Source organism: Heptranchias perlo, chromosome 21 (genome assembly GCF_035084215.1).
Source record: "Heptranchias perlo isolate sHepPer1 chromosome 21, sHepPer1.hap1, whole genome shotgun sequence".
Classification (NCBI taxonomy): Eukaryota; Metazoa; Chordata; class Chondrichthyes; order Hexanchiformes; family Hexanchidae; genus Heptranchias; species Heptranchias perlo.
The window spans coordinates 22,554,294-22,578,454 of NC_090345.1; the positions used below are offsets into that span (position 1 = coordinate 22,554,294).

General features: G+C 41.2%; 1 protein-coding gene across 6 annotated transcripts in view; it reads left to right on the forward strand.

The window, feature by feature from the left end:
• LOC137340049 (microtubule-associated protein futsch-like) overlaps nucleotides 1–24,161 on the forward strand; it is a 224,708-nt gene that overhangs the window by 97,106 nt on the left and 103,441 nt on the right. For 5 of the 6 annotated variants that reach the window (XM_068002280.1, XM_068002274.1, XM_068002277.1 and 2 more), the window contains exons 9-12: nucleotides 4,546–4,659; nucleotides 13,235–13,360; nucleotides 20,079–20,213; nucleotides 21,313–21,411. In XM_068002280.1, the coding sequence (XP_067858381.1) occupies nucleotides 4,546–4,659; nucleotides 13,235–13,360; nucleotides 20,079–20,213; nucleotides 21,313–21,411 (474 nt within the window). The remainder of the gene's footprint in view (nucleotides 1–4,545; nucleotides 4,660–13,234; nucleotides 13,361–20,078; nucleotides 20,214–21,312; nucleotides 21,412–24,161) is intronic. The other variant, XM_068002278.1, reaches the window with a different exon arrangement.

Sequence of the window (24,161 nt, forward strand, 5' to 3'; positions counted from 1 at the left end):
GCACAGTGAGCCAGAGTCAGAAGTGCAGAGGATGCATTCTGGGACATAAGGCTGTGAGAATTGCATATGTAGGGAGGAGGGAGATCATGGAGGGATCTTAAAGTGAAGATGAAGTTTTAAAGTTAATGTACTGGGGGACGGGAAACTCTGCAAGGATGGGGTGATAAGAGTGTGGATTTAACATGGGATAAGATATGGAGGGCAGATTTCTGGATGAGTTGAAGTACATGGAGAGCAAAGCTTGGGAAGCCAGTGAAGGGAGTGTAGGCAATTTCAAGCCAGTAGGTAACAACGGCATGGATAAGGATTTCGGTGGCCATGGAGGTGAGTTAGGGATGTAGGTGGTTGATGTTGCACAAATGGAGTCAGCAGTGTTGGTGATTGACAGGATTTTTACTTTGAAGCTCTATGTCCTTATTTATATTTTTTACAGTTTTATCAGCTTGGCCTCTCACTTTTAAAGATTTGTGTATCTGAACTTTTAAATGTTTCTGATCTTCTTCTTTGTTTGAAGTTTTACCATTTAGTGTGTATATCCTCTCCTTAGTTTTCTTGCCAAGGTGTATCAACTCACATTTCTCTGCATTAAGTTTCATTTGACATCCATCTGCCTGATTAACTATTCTGTCTATGTCCTCCTGAAGTCTTCTTCACAGTTAACCACCCTTCCTGTTTTTGTGCCATCTGCATATTTTGATATTATGCCCCCTATTCCCAAGGTTAAATCATTTATTTATATATATATATATATATATGTTGAGAAGAGCAACGGCCCCAACATTGACTCCTGGAGGACACCATTTTTTAAATCCCTCCAATCCAAAAAACATGTCAACCACAACTCTGTTTTCTGTCATTTAACCAACTTTCTATCCATGCTGCCACTCTCCCTTTAACACCATGGGGGTAAAATTCAACTTCGACGGGACGCAAAATGGGCAGCAGTGGATTGGCTGCCCATTGTACACACACTGCCCGATTAAAGTCAATGGAAAGGGAAGTCAGGTGACCGATCTACTGCCACTCAATTTGCACCCCCACCAAAGTTGAATTTTACCCCCCCGGCCCTCACCATTTGCTTTAATTTTATCAACAAGCCTCCTATGCAGCACCTCGTGAAGTCTTACCTTCAGACTTCTGGGAGGGCAGACTGGATCAAACTTGATACATTGCCAGATGCTAATTCTTAAGGCAATGTCGTTAACTGACATAATCAAACTGATAGGAAACAGTGATAGATGTTACCTGAGACATTGGCCAACGAAGTTTCTTTGCAATACATTTGTCCTGCTGCCAATATAACAAATCAAGTCCAATACCAGCCTTGAATTTGTCATGCATGCTGAGAAGAATGTAAGAAGTGGAGCAGTTCTGCCTTATCTCACCAGGCCAGAGTTGCTCATTGATGCCTAGTCACCACTCAGCACCTTCTCATGGACCACTTTTACATTGCTGCTGGGTCAGGACAACAGTGGTCAGTTGGAGACCTGTAACTACAGAATGTGCTCGTCCCTTTTAACTGCCCCCTGTTGGTATTAATCCCCTGTCGAAGGGCTGCTGGAAAGATGGTGCTTATTTCTCATGTCTCAGTTCTTGACGTTCAAGACCCATGAAAAGTTGGATATAAGGTGTGCATAACTTGTATTAGGGACTTGCATCAGTAGCAAGAGTACTGTTCAATTGCTATCAACACAGCTCTATCAATGTAAAAGTGCTTATAGTAATGCAACTCAGATTGGGAGATTCGTATAATGCTGAATTATGGGTGACAACCTCCGTGTGTTGGCAGCTGACAGCACTAGCGCAGCACCAAGAGCAGCTAAAGCCACCACACTACAGTGGGGACTCCAGAACTGGAAAAGCCATAGCTGCCTCTATTGCTGTTCACCATTCCCCTTCCCCAGCAAGCCAAACTATGAGGGAGTACTGGACAGATTTCCCTGTTTAGCCCAGGAATTCTCCCAAAAAGGCCCCTTTGATGTAGGGAGAGTAGGCAGAAGACTTGCCTCTCTTCCCTCCCCATGGGGCAGGATTCTTTACAGGCGTGTATTACAACCTACCAGAGATTTTGATATTCACTGTGACTAGACCCAGGAATTTTTGCCCTAAAGAATTACAATCCTTTTAACAATTTGGTGAAGAAAGACAACCTGTTGGGTAATATTAACAAATATGTATTAAGATTTTGGTTGTAAAAATTGATGACAGGCTTTCAGGTCAGATGTTAAATATTTTAAATAGACTAATATGCTCCTAATAGGAGTAAAAAATAATTCTCACATCTGTAAATGGGTCCATGCAATTAAGAAGCATTGTTGTTGAAAAGCTTATGTAAGTTTGTGCTGTTGAATGGTTTGATGATGAGTCAAAGATTCCATCTGTGATTTATTATGTTAATGTAGTTTTTTTAATATAAATTCGCAAATATTCTCTACCTCATGCATGGGCATAGGAGTCTTAGTTAAGATCCAAATCTGAACTACCATTTTTTTGTCGCAGAATTCAAAAGATATGCTCTAAAAAATAAAACCTGGGTTTGGCTTAATTTCACAATTTCCATTTACTTCTACGCTCAATTTAGTTCATACATTCTCAAGTGCCAGGAAACATTTACAAATTGTTCTTAAAATATGTTTTCATTTTTATATTGTACTTAAGAAACTCATTAATAGCTGCTTCAGTAATGATGTTGGAATGTGGAGTTGCTGTAGATCTCAGACTCTTTCCCAGGCTGTGGATTTTACGAATACTTAATATGCCCCTGTCCCTGGTTCAACTGTAGCTGTAATTAATTTAAACATTAACTCTCTTGTGAAAACATAAACCTCACAATATTACTTATACATACATCCCAATAGTCAGCTTTTGTAGCTTACAAATAGCATATCAGCCCATGTGTCAGCTTTTCACCCTTGCTCTTGTATATGTACATCATAAGTCACTAATTTGCATTTTACATGGAGCCTCCCATCTGAATCAGACGGACACTCCAGCTGCCCTTCTCAGGACCCTACACAGGATGGCGGTGGCCGGATTGCCAGTGTAAACAGGGAGATAAGTGATCTGATGCCATTTTCAGGCCACGACAGCCCTGCTTACCCCGGCTGGAGGGAGGTGCAATTGGCGCCTTCGTTTGCTTACTTAGAAGTCAGTTATTGTTTATTTCTCCAAAAGTAGGAGCTTTGTTGTTTAATTATCAATTCCTTTAGCTTGTAATTCCAAATTCTTCAATTCAATATCTCAACAAAAAATGGCTTTTTTAAACTACAGAGTGGACCCATTTGTTTTCTTGAATTTCTTGTATATTCAGCTCACTGTAAATAAATTAGATTCTGAACAATTTTTTTTCCGACGTCTCTTAGTGATAAACACACTGGGCTAGAAATTGGGCCTTGTAGTGCCCATTGTTTCAGTGCTACACGGCCTCTCGAACATCTAAGATGGCATCTTAGCTGCGCATGCATGTTTCCAGCATGACGTGTGCCGGACGCCATCTTGGTATAGGTATTAGCGCGTGCGCAAGTACCGAACGCCGGAAGCATGTAAAGTAATGAGAAAATAGATACAATCAGTGTGCAACGCTGATTTAAAGTGATAAACACCATTTTGGGATTTATCGTTCAACTCAATGCACAGTCTTAACCACGATCATCTGAACATGTCTTAGAGTGCCAGGAGGACCCCCACCAGTGCTATTTAAAGGGACCATACAGGATTTACAGATTAGTGGCTGGATTATTGCTGCCGATACATTTGTACCTGTTTTTGGAGGTCTCCTATACTTGACTACAAGGATGTGGGGACATAGCCTAACATTTAGAGCCAGGACGTGCAGGAGTAAAGTTAGAAAAGTTGCTACATGCAAAGGGTGGGAGAAGTTTGGAACACTCTTCTGCAAACGGCAGTTGATGCTAGTTCAAATGTGAATTCTAAATCTGAGATTGATAGATTTCTGTGAACCAAGGGTATTAAGGGATATGGGGCTAAGGCGGGTATATCGAGTTAGGTCACAGGTCCGCCATGATCTCATTGAATGGCTGAACAGGCTCGAGGGGCTAAATGCCACTGCCACTTGCTGCCTCCTGATATGTGCCACCTTCTCCTGCAAGAAAGTGGGATGTGTGTATGGATGATGTGCCTGTCATGGTTGAATAGCTGCCAATGTGTGTGGCCTATGAGTTGTAGGTGGGTGGCTTGCAACAGTGGTAATGTGTGAGGGTGAGAGGAAGCATCTGATTGGAAGAGTTGAGTACTGATGGAAAGACTTTGTTGGTATGCGGGTGATGGGGGGTGTAGCGCGTAGAGCAGTGGATGTGATTAGTGGTGCAGTTGGTAGGAGACGCCACTTGACCTCACTCACCCTTGACCACTTGTGTCAAAGTATTGACCTTCTTCCTGCACTGCATCCATGTTCATGGTGCTGTGTGCCTGGCATTGACTTCGTCCCCCACTGCCTCCCACTGCCTTTTGGGCATATGTCTGCAGTTTACATGATTGTTAGTTCTGTAAAATCACAAAATATTTCTGTTTTTCTTTCTCTACCAGTGCGTCGTCATCTTGTGAAGAACAAGAAGATTTCCCACATCCTCTGTTTTCAGTTACTCCTCAGAGTGTTCCTGCTGAGGCTGTGCAAGAGTCCTCTGAGCAAACTATTAACAGGTACTGAACTCATAACTATACTCTTTCATTGTGATTGTCATCTACTTTACTATCTGTGTAACCAACTGGACGTACAAATGATTCAGTGGAATCACACTAGGCTTGAGCACATTGGGACAATCCAAACCTTTGCTTTGGGCATACATCTGGACCTTGTTCTTTCTTAATCTTCAGTTTAGATTCCAGCACCAGCTTTCAATGTTGTCGCCTCCAGTTTTTGGATTTTAATTTTTTTTTCAGTGCTCAGCCCCAATTTAGATCTTTTTGTTGTTTTTTGCAATTGTCACTGTATTTTTTTTCTCTGTGCCATCTGAGCCATCAACTGCCTTGTGACAGTATTTCTGACTGTGTGGATGTGACTATTGGTGTCCCCTGAGGATCTGTACTGGGGCCTCAGCTTTTCATTGTATTTGTAAATTACTTAGATGAATGAATAGAGAGCTATATCTCCAAGTTTGCTGATGACACCAAGTTAGGTGGCACAGTAAATAGTATAGATGGGAGCAGAAAGTTGCAAAGGAGCATTGATAGATTAAGTGAGGGGGCAAAACTGTGGCAGATGGAGCTCAATGTGGGGAAATGTGAGGTCATCCATTTTGGACCTAAGATAGATCAGAGTATTTTCTAAATGGCGAGAAGCTGTGGAGGAGCAGAGAGATTTAGGGGTCCAAGTACAGAAATGACTAAATGCTAGTGGACAGGTACAAAAAATAATTAAAAAGACTAATGAAATGTCGGCCTTTATCTCAAGGGGGTTGAAACGCAAAGAGGCGGAAGTTACCTCACAGTTATATAAAGCTCTGGTTAGACCCCATTTAGAGTAATGTGTTCAGTTCTGGGCACCGCACCTCAGGAAGGATATATTGGCCTTGGAGGGGATGCAGCGCAGATTCACCAGAATGATACCGGGGCTAAAAGGGTTAAATTATGAGGACATAGACAAGGCTTGTGTTCCCTTGAGCATAGAAGATTAAGGGGTGATCTAATTGAAGTGTTTAAAATGATTAAAGGATTTGATCGGTAGATAGAGAGAAACTATTTCCTCTGGTGGGGGAGTCCAGAACAAGGGGGCATAACCTTAAAATTAGAGCTCGGCCGTTCAGAGGTGATGTCAGGAAGCACTTCTTCACACAAAGGGTAGTTGAAATCTGGAATTCTCTCCCAAAAAGCTGTTGAGGCTGGGGGTCAATTGAAAATGTCAAAACTGAGATTGATAGACTTTTGTTAGGCTAGGGTATTAAAGGTTGCGGAACCAAGGCGGGTAGATACAGGTCAGCCATGACCTAATTGAATGGCAGGACAGGCTCGAGGGGCTCAATGGCCTACTCCTGTTCCAATGTTCCTTAAAAGGACATTGCCTTCAAGATAAAGTGTTTGCCATTCTTTTTTCATCTTCTAACAATGCAATGCTATAAATTGCATTGAAACATATCATTGTTGATTTCCCAAATAGAAACACAACTTGCCAAACACTTCATCATGAAACCAGTGCCCATTTAAATTCATATTAAGGGGCTGAAATTCCACAGGAATTCCACTGGTCTCCTGCTACAGTTATGGAACCCCCATGGAATTTCAGCCGAAATACTTTTAACAAAATGTCTTGTGAGCAGCATAAATCTATATGTCACTCTGTAAAAGCATCTTTTCCTGTCAGCTGACCTCATCATGCCCTGACGTTGCCACATAGTGTTGTAAACTTCAACACTTCCTGTCAGGTGTTCTGAAGGCAACCATGTGATAAAGCTGAACAGCTGTAATGGAATACTGAATGCATTTACTCTCCAACAAAAAGTGCACAACCCTAATCTAGCCCTAATTTTCTCAATTAGTACGTCTAGGTCCCAGCAGGTCACATAACTCTAAGGGTACAGATGGTTGGCCTGCTTTAAGAGCTCTACTGTTGTGTTTCTCAGCCAGCTGCTTGGAGGTGTGTAACAGTTGCCCAACAAGTTGATTCCCATCTGATTTCCCCTTTACTCCTTAACGAAAGCTGACATGCCTCTGCTTGATGCTTCCCTGTAAAACACAGCTCAGATTGAGAACTGAGTGGAGCAGATAATTACTTTTGCTTTTTCGCATGCTGTGTTGCTATATGTTTTTCCAGTGTGCAGTGCCTTCATACTGTTTCCACTGGTTGGTGGCAGAGTAACAAGGAGGTGCAAATTTAAAGAAAGAACTTGCGTTTACGTAGAGCCTTTAATGATGTTTCAAAGTCCTTCCCAGCTAGTGACATGCTTCTGAAGTGCAGTCACTGTTGCAGTGTAGGAAAACACAGCAGCCAATTTGCACATAGCAAAGTCCCACAAACAGCAATGAAATAAATGACCAGATAATCCATTTTAGTGATGTTGGTTGAGGGATGCCAGGCAAACTCCTCTGCTCTTCTTCAAATGGTGCCATGGGATCTTTTGCACCCACCTGAGAGGGCAGACAGGGCCTCAGTTTAACATCAAACATCTGAAAGAGAGTACATTTAATAGTGCAGCACTCCTTCACGGATAGTGGTTAGAATATGGAATTCTCTGTCTCAAACTTTTGTTGAAGCAGAGTCCACATGTTTTTAAAAAAGGGAATTAGATATTTGCTTGAACAAAAGGATTTGGGGAGCAAGGAGAGTGGGATTAGATGAAGTGGCTCATCTGGATAAATATTGGTGCAGATTTGATGGATTGAATGATCTGTTTCGGTGCTGGAACAATCTGTGATTTTATCTCTGTCTCATGTACATTTTTAAAAAACATTTATATTTTCAAAATTTAAAAATGAGGAATATGTTTGAGGCTATAGAACACAAAAGAGATTCAATATTTGATTACCATAGAAATTTACAGCACAGATGGAGGCCACTTGGCCCATTATGTCTGTTCTGCATCTTTGCAACAGCAATCCAAAACTAATCACACGGCCCTGCTTTTTCCCAATAGTCCAGTATCTGCTGGGTACCATTATACTTCAGACAGCAGTTACAAGTACCTTTGTAGTATAATGTGCAGTCAGCAGACCCCAGTTATGCTCCTAGCTGTGCATTGCACTGAATGCCAATCCCTTGGGGATCATTTTTAATATGAGAGAACGGATGAGAACAGTGGCCCTCCTAACACTAAATCGGGCCCATACTGTTTAAAAAGTTGACTTTGATTATTTATGTCTATACCTGCCTTATTATCTTCAATTTCATTCTGAAACATATATTTATCTTGCATTCAAGAGGTTAATAACTTGGCATTAATTTAGGGTTGCCAACTTTGGTTGGACTTACTCCTGGAGATTTGGTCACATGACATTTGCTTCAGTTTGCAAATGTTATTGCATTTATTTGATCATTGATTAAATCATGAAGGGTTTAGATAAAGTAAATAAAGAGAAACTGTTCCCATTGGCAAAGGGTCGAGAACCAGAGGACACAGACTTAAGGTGATTGGCAAAAGAGCCAAAGGCAACATGAGGAAAAACTTTTTTACGCAGCGAGTAGTTATGATCTGGAATGCGCTGCCTGAAAGGGTGGTGGAAGCAGATTCAATCGTGGCTTTCTAAGAGGAATTGGATAAATACTTGAAGGGAAAAAATTTGCAGGGCTACGGGGAATGGGACTAACTGGATTGCTCTTACCAAGAGCCGGCACGGGTTCGATGGGCTGAATGGCCTCCTCCTGTGCTGTAACCATTCTATGATTCTGTGATTCTACTTAATGGCTTGATACCTGTGCTTTGCTGAGGGAGCCATTGACTGCCATCGAAGGCAATAATTTAAAACTTTTACTCACGGAGGCAGCCGAGGCACGCAGGCACGAATTGTGCTTTCAAAGTACTTTTCTCCCGGGTTGCCAGCAGCGGCGCACGGGAGATCAATCAGCAATTCCGGGAGAATCCCGAACAATCTGGGAGGATTGGCAACCCAACATTATCTGCTTTTGCTGGGAGTCCACATATCCTTTAGGAACATTGTAATACAGAAGGAATACCATGTAGTCTTGCTTAGAATACAGGATTTAATCCTAAACATGCAGGTGGATAACCTACTTGCATTATTTTTTGCAAGTTATCCACTCCTGATGCTAGAATAATTTTATATTTTATGCAAAAGTATATATTACTTTCTATTTGTCTTTAAAAAGTTGCATTGTATTTAAGTTACATTTTGTGCATGAATTGTAAGTGCCTGTTTTGTAATTATGCTAAAAAAGAAAAAAGTAAAATGACAATTGAGTTAAAAATTAAACACATTTGCAACTGGAAAAAAAGTGAATGCATTATCCTAGAAAGGGTTAAGTGCAGAAGGTCTAAAGTGAGGAATTTGAATTGCACGGTCTAACCTATTGTAACAACTGTTCTAAAATACTTTAAATCTTTCTAGTTCCAGCTGTGATCTCATATCTGCACATGTCTGCAGTGAAACTGGTTTTTGTCAGTAGCCCTGTCAGAGACTGATGACTAAAAACAGTGTGCTCGTCACAAGAAAAACAGAAATGTGCTTTTTTTCAGTGTTACATATTAGAACACACCAATGCTGACATAACCATTGAAAACGATAAGGTTTAAAGCTACATCGATGAATCTTTCAACATTGTGTATACTTTTGCACATTTCAGTTTGCTGCTGGACAATGTGACCCAAGAGCTTCAATGAAGGTCAAGCACTATCAAGACTCACACATATTGAACCTAATTATCAAAACTGATAATCTACTACTTAGAGTGTTTGCTAATCATTATAGTGCTGTCTAGGGATTTATGACATTAGCCATAATGTTGAACAGCCATAACTCCTCAAATAACATCATCACTATTTTTGAATCATGACTTGATATCTAATTATTGTTTAATTTTTTTTAGAACTGAATCAATTTGCATTTTTTTACTGTAACTTTTAAAGACTTTGGGTGTATTTACACTACAACTATAGTGCTGGTGTAAAGTGGTTTTACCTCACACCAGTGCTACAGTTATAGTATAAATGCAGTTTGAATCCAGAGTGAGGGCTCGGTCCAACACCAGAACATATTGGAATGGGACTCCCTGGAGGAGGGAATCTCAGGCCTCTTCATTCCATAGTCAGGTCAAGCCTCATCACCATTAATTTTACAGACAGAAGATCTTGCGGGACTCCTTGACCTCTGCGCCAAATTCCCGACATGTTCTCCTGGCTCATGAACCTCCGAGCTAGCACTGCAAAATCCTAAAATCTATCCTACAGGTTCAGTCCCCCATGCAGCTGAGCTCCTCATCCCTGGCATTGTAGGGAAATTTGAGTTGAAGCAGCTACTTTCTCACAGGGAAGAAAAGAAAACCAAAAGGAGAATCACCACCTGGGCTGCTTTTATGCTCTTCTTGGTAGTTGGGTAAGAGCAGCATTGTTGGAAGCCTGGTAACCAGCCCATAGTTGGTGCACAGTCTGGGAAGAACGTGGAGAAAAATTTACCTCAGGGTGCTCAGACTCCACTCATCTTTGCACAACTTATTTCTGCTGATATGACCATCCCTACCGGTACTTTCACTATATTTAATAAGTAACTCTGAAAATACATGAACCACATTAAACCGACCAACGTCCTTTAAGTGTCAATAGCAAACACACATTGACCAAAGCAAAAACCAAATCCAGGATGAAACGTCTTTCAGGGACATATTACAACTCCCTCCTATCAATGACATAATGGATAAATTGGCCTGGATTTTCCTTTTTCAAACCACCTGCTCTTGGGCAGTCGCGGAATGGTGCAGCATGGAAAATTTGGGAGATAGTGCTCCTGCTGAATCCTTGCCCCTAAATCAGCCAAACAACCTCCCCGCTCCCCCCTCCCACCCCTCATGAGCAGGGATGCTGGTCAGCTGGCCGGCCATTGACTGCCCAACAAAATTTAAATGACAGTAAGGTGGTGCGGTTTGGGAAACCGGCTGCTCTCCCTGTCTTCCTGCTGCAGTACTGTTTTTGCACCATTTTGAGGCGCTGAGTGAATGCTGTGCTGCAGTACCACCATCTTTTTCCTACTTGGCATTTCTGCCCAGCAAAATTGGTTGGCTTCTTGGCAGAGTCAGGCTGATAGGTGCAGAATCCTGCCCCGGCCTGCATCTAGTGGCAATACCGCCTTGGAAAAAAATCCAGGCCAATGTCTCCAGACGATGCATTTATGTAAAAGTCTTTTTATGCTGTTTCTAGGTACTTTGTTTAAATCTAAACAGCCTTTGTTTTCCTCAATCTGCACCTATATATAATTGATTCCACCTCAAAATACTTCAGCATTTTAGTTAACTTTTAATGTGTCTCAGATACGTTTACTCTCCTGGGTGTGGCCTTGTGGCCTCTTGGGGTTGCTGTTTATCAGCAACCTCTTCCTGTCTACACATTTTTATACATATTGATGACGTGACAAAGCATCAGTGTGTGGGCTTTCAATTGCCAAACAAACAGCCTTTGGAGCTCGTTTTCAGGCATTGAAAACCAAATTTATATTTAAATTGTTCTCATCTCTGTGCTGATCAGTGGGAGTATGAAGGAAACAGGAACCAGGTAAGTAAAGGGTACAACATTTTAAAAGGTACAGAAAAGATACATTAGCTTAAATTAACAGAAAACAAGTAAAAGTAAAAGAGAATGGAAAAGAGAATAACGGGGACAAGCAAGCAGAAATAGTGTTGAAAGTTTATTTTTTGGTTAGAAATTTTATTTTGAGTGTTGATTTTATTTCTATCGGGTTAATATCACAGTGATAAAACTACTCATGACAGTAACCAAAGTTTATTTCAGTGTCACAGTACTTGAGCTTATAAAACCAGCTAGCTCCAGAAGACAGACATTCCCTGGACCTTGCAGCAGTCTAAGTGTTAATACAGATAAAATACAAGCCCCAAATATCTGTGGGCCTTCCGGAGCACTACCACTGTATGTTGGGCAGAAGCTTTGCAAATTAGGCTGGAACCTGGATACTCTGGGTCTAGGTCTGTGCTGTTATTGTCCATGGGGTCTTGTTGGGGCAAAACTTCTGTCAACCCCAAATATCGTTCACTGCGTCAGGGGGAGCATAACCGGGCAGAAGGGACTTGCAAGCCAGGGCTTTCCTCTGAACCAACCTGGGATTCCCTGGATAATTGGTACACTGGGTGAAAGCTGGTATACCGACCTCCCGGCTGGTGGAAGACAGACCCAACTGATGGACCAGGCTGGATCTTGGCCTGGACTCCCGAAGAAACTTTGAAAATTCTGCCAGCAGTTTGTTGGGCCCTTGAAACTTTTTCTCAGTGCCAGAGCAGCTGAGGTTACCACTAGCGCTGTCATGGGCCACTTCTCCCATGTCCCCTGCTATGGTGGGAACCTAAGATGCACCACAGTGACACAGGAATATTTAAGATAGGGAACGTCCCCCAGACCGTGGATACTTTAGCTAGGCCAGCGGTAGAGTGGCCCGATGGATGGAATCGTGTGCAGACTTTCAAGACTCGTATTTGCAAAACGTGTTTGCTTCAAATATCACCTCACAGATGGCATTTTATTTTACACTATGCATTAAGTTTACATAGAAGATGGCAGACCCGGCAGGGACATTGTACCTAAGGTGTCAACTGCACCATTCCGTAGCATTTTCGGTAAGATGTCAGCCGTGAGCACGGTAACGTGCAGTGGGTTACCTCTGAGTGGAGCATAATACCGCTTCGCCACACAATGTTTCAACAAAATTATAATTTACTGGGGTAAAACCATTATTTATCTCAGTGGGTGTGATTTGTCCAATAGATTTCATGGTGTTTCTTCTTTGTTTTCAATAATGCTGTTTCTCAAACCTCAGGGGAGAATTACCTCGTATTTTAATGCACCATGGTTCTTGACATCCAAACAAAATTCCGGCATGTTGATGCAAAAGCACTTCTAAAACTAATCCAAACAAGTTCATTCCAATCGAGCTTTGTGCTGTTGAATAGTGCTTTGATGATGTCAATGCAGTAAAATACACAGTGAATTGGGTTTGGTTGTGGACCCACTTAGAATTACATTTAATAAAATATATTAAACTCTGTCACTAGCATTTAAAGGATTTTGAAAATTGGGACATTAATTGGTTGATCTCTACCTGCAGTTGGCTGAGATGGACAAGGTCAGGATTTCCTTTCCAGTGTTAGATTTGACTGTTACCAAGTAACCGTACTGTTATTTCCTCCAGTTGGAAGCCAAGCGACAACTGATGAAATCCATTACAGTTGAGGTCAGTCATTTTGTGTACATGGTAACTGTACAACTTGAACCTTAAACCTGGAACTCTTCATTCTGAAATGAACAATCTTACCACCATTATGAACCAATTTTTCTTTCTTGCTTTCAGTTACCAATAGAAACAGCACATTTTGAGATTATTGTAACACAATAATAGACTTACTTCTTACAAGAATTGAGGTTCCAGAAACCCGGCCGTTTGAACCCACCAGTAGTCCTTTCCACTTTGAGTCAGTCCATCTATTGGAGATTTCCCGTCTGACGTGTTGTAGAGCATGGATATTTGTTTACAGGAATGAAAATATCTTTTATTTCTTTTACATCACTTTAAAAGACAATTATTGTTTTTATTGTTTCTTCTGTGTTGCCAGTACTTCTGTGCCTTGTGACATCAAGGATACGGTCTGTCCTACTCTGCTGTCGGATCTTCCTCTTACCTCTTCTCTGCAGAAAGATGCTATAGTTCTCCAGGATGATGCTGAACAGTTTGTTTTAAGGTACAATTTATATGTAATGGTACAATATTAATATTTTTGAAAAAGCAACTTGTTCATCTATAATTGTATCAGTGGCTTGGCTTAATATGTGCTACATTTTTCAAAGCTCTCAGCTGGGTGGCTGCTTGATGTAAAACACATTAGTGTTAGACAAATAGCTACTTCCTGTCAGTCAGATGACAGATGGCTTTCCATTCAATTCCACCCAAAAGGCTGAGTACTTTTCACTACAAACCAACTTCAACCCTTCTAGGCAAACTGATACAGGGACACGGCGATACCCCCAGCTTCCAGCAACAATTTGAAGGAGCACTGCTATGAATTAAGGGTGAAATCTGAACCAAATTGAAAATGCCACGTCGTCAGAATTTGGCCATTATGGATTAATTGATGGATAATCTAATTTGGATCATTTTGAATTTGTTTTGGCTTGTCACTTTAAATCATTAGCAGCAGGCATGGGCAGGGACATTTTCCTTTTTTAGTAGCTGAGCAGCTGTGATCAGTCACTGAAGCTCAAGAAACAAAGGTCAGTACTTTTCTTGTATATTTATATTTATTTTTAATTTATGCTTGCCATCTAGTATATGTATATGTAGATTCCTGGCAGTCAAATATGGTGTTTGATTCCCAAAACAGTTGGAAAATCCATTTTCCCTTTTAGTTTATTTAAGGAGAAGTAGAGGGTTACAGGATTCAACTTCTGGTTGTGTAGAGCTGAGAATTAGCTCCTCTTCCCTAACAGTACGATAGATGTCCATATTCACTGACTAGGACACTTGGCAGGGTTGGATATTTGGAATCAGCTTATTAAATCAGTAGAAGTTTAACACTTCTGAAAGCGATTCCAACTTCAATTCAAAAAGAAACCCAAACTTTTGCTTCTAATATAAATGCTTGGATGCTTGTAAAGATCGCATCAAGCATACAAATGTGGTTATGATAAAAGCCATATATAACATAAAGACCAGAAAGACAAGAGAGATGAGTCATGCCTGAGCTATGCAGTGTTTATTCCATTGGCTATATTTTCAGGACTACAAATAACGTTGTCAGTCCAAAAGTCTTTTACTACAGATGCCATCATATCAAGGGAATGCCTTGTGTTTCTAAATGCCTTGTATTTCAATGCTGCATTCTAAAATTAACTTTACTGGAACAGCTGCCAAACAGCTTATTGGAGACTTTCACTATAACTTGAATAACTGCTGTAAGTCTGACTGAAATATTGTAGCTCTGCTCAAACTCCTTCAGCCAGATAAAGGGTACAGTGTGTTCTTACAGATTATAGGAAACTCATCCTCTACACATTCCAATTGATTTTTGGCTGCAATTGATCCAAAAGAACAATGTAGTGTGTAATCCTGCTTGACAATGTACTGCAGGTACTTTAGAATAAGTCAAAAGAAAACAGTCAGAAAACAATCACTACCAAACAAACACAAAAACAGCATTCTGACATAAAAGACAAATAAAGCCTTGATTCACAGAGTCGCAGCATGATCTTATTGTGGATGAAGGGGAGTTCAGCCATATATGACACAAGTAACAATTCCCCCAATCGCGAGTGATGGAATGGGGTTACCGAGCAGTTAAATGCAGTTTCTGGATCAAAAGAATCTGGATGGATGTCAAAGAGCAAGTGACGGAAATAAGACAGCCAAGGAGAAGGTCATATTCAACCTCATCTGAAAAAAGACATCTACTGAGGTCACAGTGTCTGCATTCTTTTCAATCATGTGTTTGGAGGGGGCACTACTGAACCTGATAAATGACTATGTGTAATGTATAAAATATTCACAAAATGAGTTTAAAAAATATATTTATTTCTAAATAATGAATGCACATCTCATGTGATATGAGTAGAGAAAAGTGAAGGCTGAGGGGTTACCTGATAGAGGTCTTTAAGATAATGACGAGGGTTTGATAGGGTAGATGTGGAGAAAATGTTTCCACTTGTGGGGGAGTCCAAAACTAGAGGTCATAAATATAGAATAGTTGCTGAGAAATCCAATACGGAATTCAGGAGAAAGAGTGATAAGAATGTGGAACACACTATCACAAGGAATAGCTGAGGCAAATTACATAGATGCATTTAAGGGGAAGCTAGATATACATGAGGATAGCAATAGAAGGGTATCCTGATAGGGTTAGATGAAATAGGGAGGGTGGAGGCTCCTGTGGGGCATAAATGCCAGCATGGATCAGTTGGGCCAAATGGCCTGTTTCTGTGCTGTAGTTTCGATGTAATTCGATGCGTATTAGAAATATGCAGTATCTTGTTTTTCCTTTTTAATATACTCTGTAAATATCTTGAATTCTCTTTATAAAGACAATGATGGTCCATTAGAGATTCCAAGGGCACCATTTTCAGTGAAGTAACTCTGAAGATCCACTAGCACTAGCCTCAAACAGCATCTATAAATGGATCAGCACTCATCAATAGCACCAGCATCAACATCAGCACAAGCACTTTTTACAGTAAGAGTGCTGAAGAAGGTGTCATTCCACAAGAGGAAGCATCTGTTGCTTCTCTTGCCAAATTCAAAAGAAAATGAGGCTGTCCACAGAATAACGAAGGTTAAGGAAGGAAGTCTGTTATTTAGTGTGGAAATAGGCATTGGAGACCTTCAATTGTCAGTGCAGCAAAATATCGAGAGACTGGGCTCCATTTGTAGAATTATCCACTGAGCCAGTCAGGGGACTCCCATCATTTCGGTTCTTTGGTTGGCACTATGACTTTGGTGTTGTTAAATGCAAGCTTAACATCCTTTGGAGTGACAGCAGGATTTTGGGAGTTCTCTATTGGGATGACAAAAGGTTTCAGTATCCCTGAGGTAGAAACAGCAGTTTATGGCATTGTCCCATCTGGATCTCATTCTCTCACCGTGGAATTGGAAATGTCTACTGCCTCCCCTGGAACACCTCCACTGGAAACACTCAAAGGTTACAAAGACAACTAACTGAGCACACATGAGGATGGAGAGCACACAGGCGAGATAAGGTAGATACATAAATAAATCAAGTATAGTTCAGCACATGCATCCATTTTTGTGAAATAAACATACTTGATTTAATATTATTGTGTCTGATTGTCATTGATTTGTACCAATTTATACCAAGAACATAAAAGACATAACATATACTGGCTTCACTGTGGTTATACAAACTGAAGAAACTTCAAAGCTTTCAAAGGTTATCTTGTTGGTGTTGTAAGTTGGCTTTTAGTACTGATAAGGATTTATAATGCAGTGAAGTCTTCTGTTATTATAAGGATTCCTGCTGTTATGCCATATATGTTCACAGGTTGGGTGTTAATTGTATGATTTATATCAATGATTGTTAATTGTATTCAGGTGGTGGGTATCAATTGGGAACTCTCTTGTATCCTTATTATAGGAGAGCATAGCTAGGGTGTGGTGTGTGTGTAAGGGGAATCTCTATGAATAAAGGCAAAGACTAGGCTCTAGTGTTCTATCCTGCATGGTTATCTGATTATAATGTTGGGGTCATTGATATAACCAGTGCTTAACAAACTTCATGTTGTAGGGTTTTGGGAATTTTTTGTATGCTTTTCAGGTGGAATTTCCTGCTTGAGACTCCAATGTGTTCTCCTTATTTCTGTCAGGGAGTTTTGCAGTCACTTTCAGGATTTTGTGTTTGCATTTGAAATTACCTTCATTTTGAGGGGTGATGTATTTTGCCATCCATTGAGCTAATCTATAAAATTTATGTCCTTTTTAATGTGGTGATTGGTGAAGTGGATATGTATCCCTTTGCTCAATAATAGAATGTCACCTCATTGATATAATTAGATTTTATTAATTGGGCAATGCTACAAAAATCTCCTGGTGATAGGAAGGAGTCTGTTCTATTACATTGCAATTGGTAGTACTATTGTGTGAAGGTGAGAGGGTTCCAGGTATTCATTGAGCAGATGGCTGGTGTTGGTTAGGTCAAGCGGTGGATTTTCACTTCTGGTGGTGGTGGAAAGTGGACAATAGCTGTTACACACTCTGCCTGATTTTCCTTTCTATTGACTTCCAGTGCCCAGTGGAATGGTGAACATGCCAGGCATCCAGCATTTCCCTTTAGTGGACTATGCAAGCCGCATGTCGAATTACATATAGTCTACAGCTAAGAAACAGTCCATTCAGCCCAACTGGTCGATGCTGGCATTTATGCTCTACATGAGCCTCCACCCATTCCTCTTCATCGAACCCAATGAGCATATCCTTCTATTCCTTCCTCCCTCATGTGTTTGTCTAGCTTCCCCTTAAATGCATCAAAGCGACACCAGGCTACCCAAGCACAGACTCCAGAGATGTAGCAGCAGTGGCTTCCTGCCAGGAGCAAGCTGCCATGAGAGGAAGGCTACTTCAGTCCTGTGACTCTTTGGCTGCTTATGTTCTACAAATCAGCTCTCGTGATACTGGGCTTCAGGTTGCACCTAGGAGAAGCACTGGAATAGGAGAAAGAAAGGCATATTTAGCTACCCGGGGGAAGCAGAAAGTTAACTTTTGTTCACTTTGGGCTTTGTTGTGTTAAAGAATAATGTGCACATGTCGTTCTTTGTTATTCATGACGATTATAGTCGTACAGGAAAGGGTGCATTTTTTTTATGCTGACTTATTTAATTAGATGATTAAGACTTGCATGGTTAACTGGACCAAAGACATTTGGTATAATGTGACATCATAGCATTACTGCATCGAAGGATTTGTCTTTTATTTGAAGGTGAAGGAGTTATGTAAGTCAAGGCAATTGTAGGCGATGTTAAACAGATCAGAACATTTCATTGGTAAGTTGTGTTCTAATGCATCTTGCAGCAGTCACTGAGGAGTCCTCTGAGAGATGGTCATGGTGATGCTCTCCTCCATGTTGTTCTGCCTCCAAAGTAGCTAGGGCAACCTCCCCAGGAATGTCAATGTCCAAACTGTTTTGGATTATAAAGGTGTGCAGGGCAAAGCAGGATGCAACTGTGTAGGGCACACAATCTGGAGTATGCTGCAGAGCCTCTTCTAACCTATCAAGGCAGCTAAAGCACTTTTAAAGACCCTGATAATCTTCCCAATGACTATTCTAGAGGCATATAATGTTCCTCTGCTCCTTTTCTTGCAACTCTTACAGGGGTCATTACCCATCACATCAAGGGGTACAGCTTGTCACTCTCAAACCACCCATTCATGTAATTTTCTTCCTTGGATAGCTCAACGTGTGCTGAATTCCAAAGGATGAACGCATCATGGCAACTTCCACCAAATCTCGTGTTGATTATGCCTGTTGTGACACACAATCTGGATGTTGAGCGAGTGGTAGAACTTTCTGTTGAGAAAGTTTAGAGGGTTAACTTTAGGATTTTGTAAAGAAATGTGGGTATCATCCATTGCATCGACAGGAAACCATACAATCCGATGGCTGTATCATGCCGCTGTCTTGCTACGATATCAAACTGGTTCAATTCCCTAATTTTCTGGAAAAGTGTGTCAGTTACCTGATGAATACATACCTGGATACTAATTTGGCTGAGATTACAAGGATACCTCATGGCTGCCTGAAAAGAGCGAATGGCATAAATGTTGAGTGCATTCATGACCTTAACAGCCACAAGCAGAACTGTCCAGGCAGGTAACCTTGGCCTCAAGTGTTCATGCAGTAAGCAGCACAGCTCCCCTATTGTCTCTTAAGTGGGGTGCACTTCTAATACCGAGCTACTCACTAAGTTCTTCGTAGGATCTGTATGGCCTGTAAGTTCTATAGGGGGATAACATCTTCAAGGATCCATGGTCCTCATACACTGCATCACTCTCTTTGTGCATACTTGGTACCCTAGGTGCTTCCCGCCCATATTCCCTTGTGCTCAGTGCATTGGACACTGACCTGAAACGAGAAAGGGAAAAATTTAGCCATAGTTCCTGCTTGTGAACACTTTCCTGTATTCCCTGCTGGAAAGTCCCTGGGAAGATTTGTGTCTTCACTGGTGGTAATCTGGCTGGGTCCTGCTTGATTTTCATTCCATTGAAATAATAGAATGAAAATCAGGTGGGTTCTGAAAAGGGGATGAAATCTGCTCAGCCCAACTACTGCCCAGGCAGTGAAGATGAGACTCTACCCCTGTGTCTATGGATGTCAGATGAGAGCTGGATTCAGCTGAGCGGGGATTGCCTTCACAGTTGAAAAGCTGGTCGAAATTCACTGTCTCAGTTCACACATGAAGAAGAGGCATTTGGTTGGGATACCAGAAGACTGCTGGCGACTGAGGAATCGGATGTGTCTGAGAGTAAGCACCTTCAGGAGAGGGAAGGAAATTGGATAAGGAAAGTTATTAATACAAAATAGCCATGGATAGACATCCTCAATGATATTTTATACAAAACAGGTTACAACATGGGTCGTCCTGCAATTTAATATTTAAATAACAAGTTGACCCACCTGCACAGTACACAAGTCACAAGTATGCTACACCTGGTTAGGTCTATGGGTAGCTTTTAGCATTCACCAGGATATAAAGGCATCATCATACAATTAGGTCTCTCTAGCTCACAAATTTGGTGAAATTATTTGTTGTTCATTTTAATGGTACATTGGTGCCTTTTTAAGTTTTTAACTATTTTTGTTTGCTGTATTGAATAACTGTTGTAAATTGTAACCAACAGGTTTTTAGGAAGTTAAAGCATATTTTGAGATATATTGTTGATCATGTTTTTTTATTTTTCAGTGTTTCTGTGCCTTGTGATTGTGGAGAGCTCGTCGATCCTCTTCTCCCATCTGCACCTCTTTCTTTTTCACCCTTGCAATTTGATGATATAGATGAGCTACCCACTGATACAACACAGCTTCAGAACGAGCTAAAGTACGTGGTGCAAAATTCTTATCAACAATTTTATTATTCTGAATGAGGATTGTTGTTTGCTTTTGTGTTTTTAATGGGGAAAAGATTAAAAACTACAAGAATACAGGAACCATTTGTTACACATATGGGGCAGCTGAGACAAATGGCACAGCTCCTGGAAGAGACACTCTGGAGATCATTTGATTTATGTGACACGAAGCAATCTTTTTATTGTCATGTTTCTAGAATTTAACAACCTGAAACTGAATACGATCAAGTTTAGACATGCACAGTCACATTTCACTGTACTGGGAGCAGCATCTCACTGACGTACATCTTGTGATGGTTCAGAGATACTCTTTTCAGCCTTCCACAGTATCTGCATGTAAAAGCTTTCATTGAGTATCTATGTGAAGATCTCAGAAGGAGGCAAATGTTATCATGATCCTGAAGAGTTTGATAAATTTACAGACTGCGTTTGTTTTGTTTGCTTTTCTTTCTGTGAGAGCTGACAGTCCTATCAAGTGGAACATTTTCCTTTGCCTTTCCAGTACCAGGCACCTCAGGCAATGCGGTCAGAGTATTGTTAGAATGCAGGAACCTAATAATGCACCTCAGCTGCAGCCTAAAGAACAGGGTACACTAAATCCATGTAACATTTCTATTCTCTAAGCTCTCCATCCCCAAGGCCTAATAAGTGGCCCTGGAAACTGAACTCTTTGCGAAGAAGCTCATTTCACTGGTGACCCTTAGCAGATCCAAGATACATGGATTCCATCTATCTGACTGGAGAGAAATGAAAGTATAATAGCTTTTACTCAAGCTTTCCATCGCACCAGAGGGATAATTTTATCAATGCATGTTACTGATAGGATCCTTGCCAGCCGGTAACATGTATTGGGAAATTGGCACACTGCCCATGATTTTCCATCTATTATACATTTTACAACTTAAAACAAGTCAGATGTTTTGAACAACATTATGTTTTGCTTTTGTTTATTGATAATAGTATGAGCTAGTTCATAAGCTATGCGTAAAGAACTGGACCTGCATATTTAAACCTGTGAATCCGTGGCACAGCAGATGAGACTTTACTCACGTTTAACCTTTTTTTTTCCAGCAATACTGTGAATAGTGACATTGCAGAGTCAATTCCTCCTTCTCCTCCTCCTCTATGCAGTGATACAGATACTGTTGGGGTTGAACAAGTTTTAATAAGGTATTGCAAACATATACAAAGGGGTGTTCTGGGGTATTCAGCCTCACTTATGAAAAATAATTTTTATTTATTTAGGGTTTACAACTTTGCCACTGTTATTATATTATTTTTTACCATGTATCAAAATCTGTGTTTTATTCAGTCATAAATGTATTTATTTTTTGTTACGAGCAATACTGTGCCTTGCGACGCCACAGAGTCAATGGGGGTGATTTTAAACCCCAAGAACGGGTGGGTTGGGGGCGGATGGAAGTTGAAAATAGTTGTTTTTTGGGTCACGACCTCAACCCGGCTTTATTTCCGGGTTTAACGTCGGCGCGGAAAAGTACAGGCTTCTCACTGGGAATGCAAAGTCAGAAAATTTTGCGGTTGTGATCCGAAAAACAACTATTTTCAACTCCCACCCGCCCCCAACCCACCCAGTTTAAAATCACCCCCAATATCTTTTTCCGGTTGTAAAAGGTGATGCAGTTTCAGTTGGGGTTGATTCAAAGGTGGATTTGATGAAGCACTGCAATATCTTCCTGTAATTGTGTAGAATCCATAGCTTTGTTGTTGCCCTCATTATGTGGGGATATATCTATTATCCCTTTTAATGTTTAATTACTTTGTATCACGATCTTACATCCTGCTCAAGTTGGACTTTGGTTCGGTGGTAAATATTTGGAAGTATCACAAGTCCTGTGTAACAAGACAATAGAAAGTTAATTTATTTCAAGGTCAAACAGTAATAGCTATACTATTCTTGTTAAATAAATGTTTCCACTTATCCTGCTCCTTTAAGGAGAGAATACAAAATCTGTGTGCCCTTATGCAGAGATGTCAGGACCATTGTTCCTTAGCCACTGGCCACACCTGTACCCCAATCAGCTCACATTTCGCAATATTGTGAGGTCAACTTATTAGCACATCCATTCCTGACGCATAGCAAACACTGGGAGTGCGTCAGGGACCAGCAGCCAGTGGAGGGTTGCTGCCTGCTGATGAAATACTGCTTTCTTTCTTGTCCAGCTGTGAGGCAGTATGTCCCTATTAAAGTATTTGCTTTTGAAGGCTTCCTCAGAGATGGGCAGCAAAGTAAGTGTGATCCTATAACGAGGAGAGAGGCTCCCGAGACTGAATTTTAAATTTTTGAAGTTGGCCTCTACTGAAGGACCTGTTGCTCAGGCAATCCAGTTGCATTATAGGGAGGTCTCCGAACTCCCTAATTGTTGGGGCATTGTGCACACTTGTACACAGGGTCCTATAGCCCTCGGTGCTGCCTGTCCATATTCCCTTGTGCTCAGTGCATTGGACACTGAGCAGTCCTCAGGCTTCTGCACCTGATAATATGTGTGGGCCTCATATTATCAGCCCCATGTTTCTCTCAAAGCTTTTGAAAAATAAATATGGAGTGACTCATTGCTAGTATATAGTCATCAACCATGAATGCAAACACTGGCAAAACCATAGAAATCAAGCCCTGCATCTTCAATCTGGTTCTACTGGTGGAAAGAGCATATAAAACTTTACACTCATCTTAAGATAATGAACCATTTGTTGGAGGAAACTATTGTTACTTTGAATCACAAGTGAATGCTTTGGCTGTACCATACCTTTCAACAATACACTGTTGTCATGGGAACAAAGCACTTCTTGGGCAGAATACAACATGGATGCCGATATTAACCTGGAGCTGAGAAGGGGGTGGGTTTGCGGACGGGAAACCCGGAAGTAAGGGTTTCTCGCAGGTCCTACTGAATTTAACGGTAGGACCTGTTTTAAAATTTTTCAAAAGGTTTCCTGCCCGATAGCCAGCTTGATTGACAGGCTGGCTGCCTGTCGGGGGGAGGTGGGGGTGGGGAAAGCAGCCAGTGGGCAGATGCCAGGAGGGAGATCGCTACAAGGAGATACTGGAGGAGTGGAAGGTGGAGGTGGGTCTCAGACATTGGGGAGGGGGTTGGACATCTTTGTGGGGGGGACTGATCGCGGGGCTCCGTTCGTGGCAGGTAAGCTTGTTGGGCCTGGAGGAACACTCCTGCTCCTCCTGGCCCACAAGTAGTTCAATTAAGGCACTTACCTCATGGATCTGGCCCTTCCCGCCTCCGTTTCACTGGCGAGATTGACGAGCCTGGGGAAACCCGTGCTGCAGGTGTTAAATTTAAAGGCCTGTTAAAATTTGAAAAGACCTAATTAACATCTCATAATGACGTTAATTGTTCCGCTATCTACCTGCCCACCTGCACTCATTAGGGCGAATAGGTTACTCGCACACATCCAAACCCGTCTCCATTAAACCCAGAAGTGGGCGTGTTGGAGCCGGGTTGCAGTCGCCCTGGATAAATCAATTATTTTAACTACCCACCTGTTCTTAGGGTTAAAATTCCTCCCATTGTAACAGTTGTAACTTTCTGTTGTAACCTCTTCTGCACTGGTGTTTTGAAGTGTTGACAGAATATTGTTATACTGGTGTAACATTACATCAAAATATAAGACAGAACTTCTCTAATGTTGGAAAATTTGATTACCAACAAAACCTGGAAAGTAACCTCAGCAGCACCCGAGCATTGATGAGTAGTTGAAGTTTTTTCCTCATGAGTGACTACAAGGCACTGATGAGCAAGAGTTTATTCATGGGCGAAACAGTACAGGCAGTAAGAATAAGCGAGTGGTGATTGTGGGGGATTCTGTTGTCAGGGGGGTAGATAGGTCCTTTTGTAGATGTGATCCAGAGTCCCGAATGGTATGCCGCTTCTCAGGTGCCAGAGTTC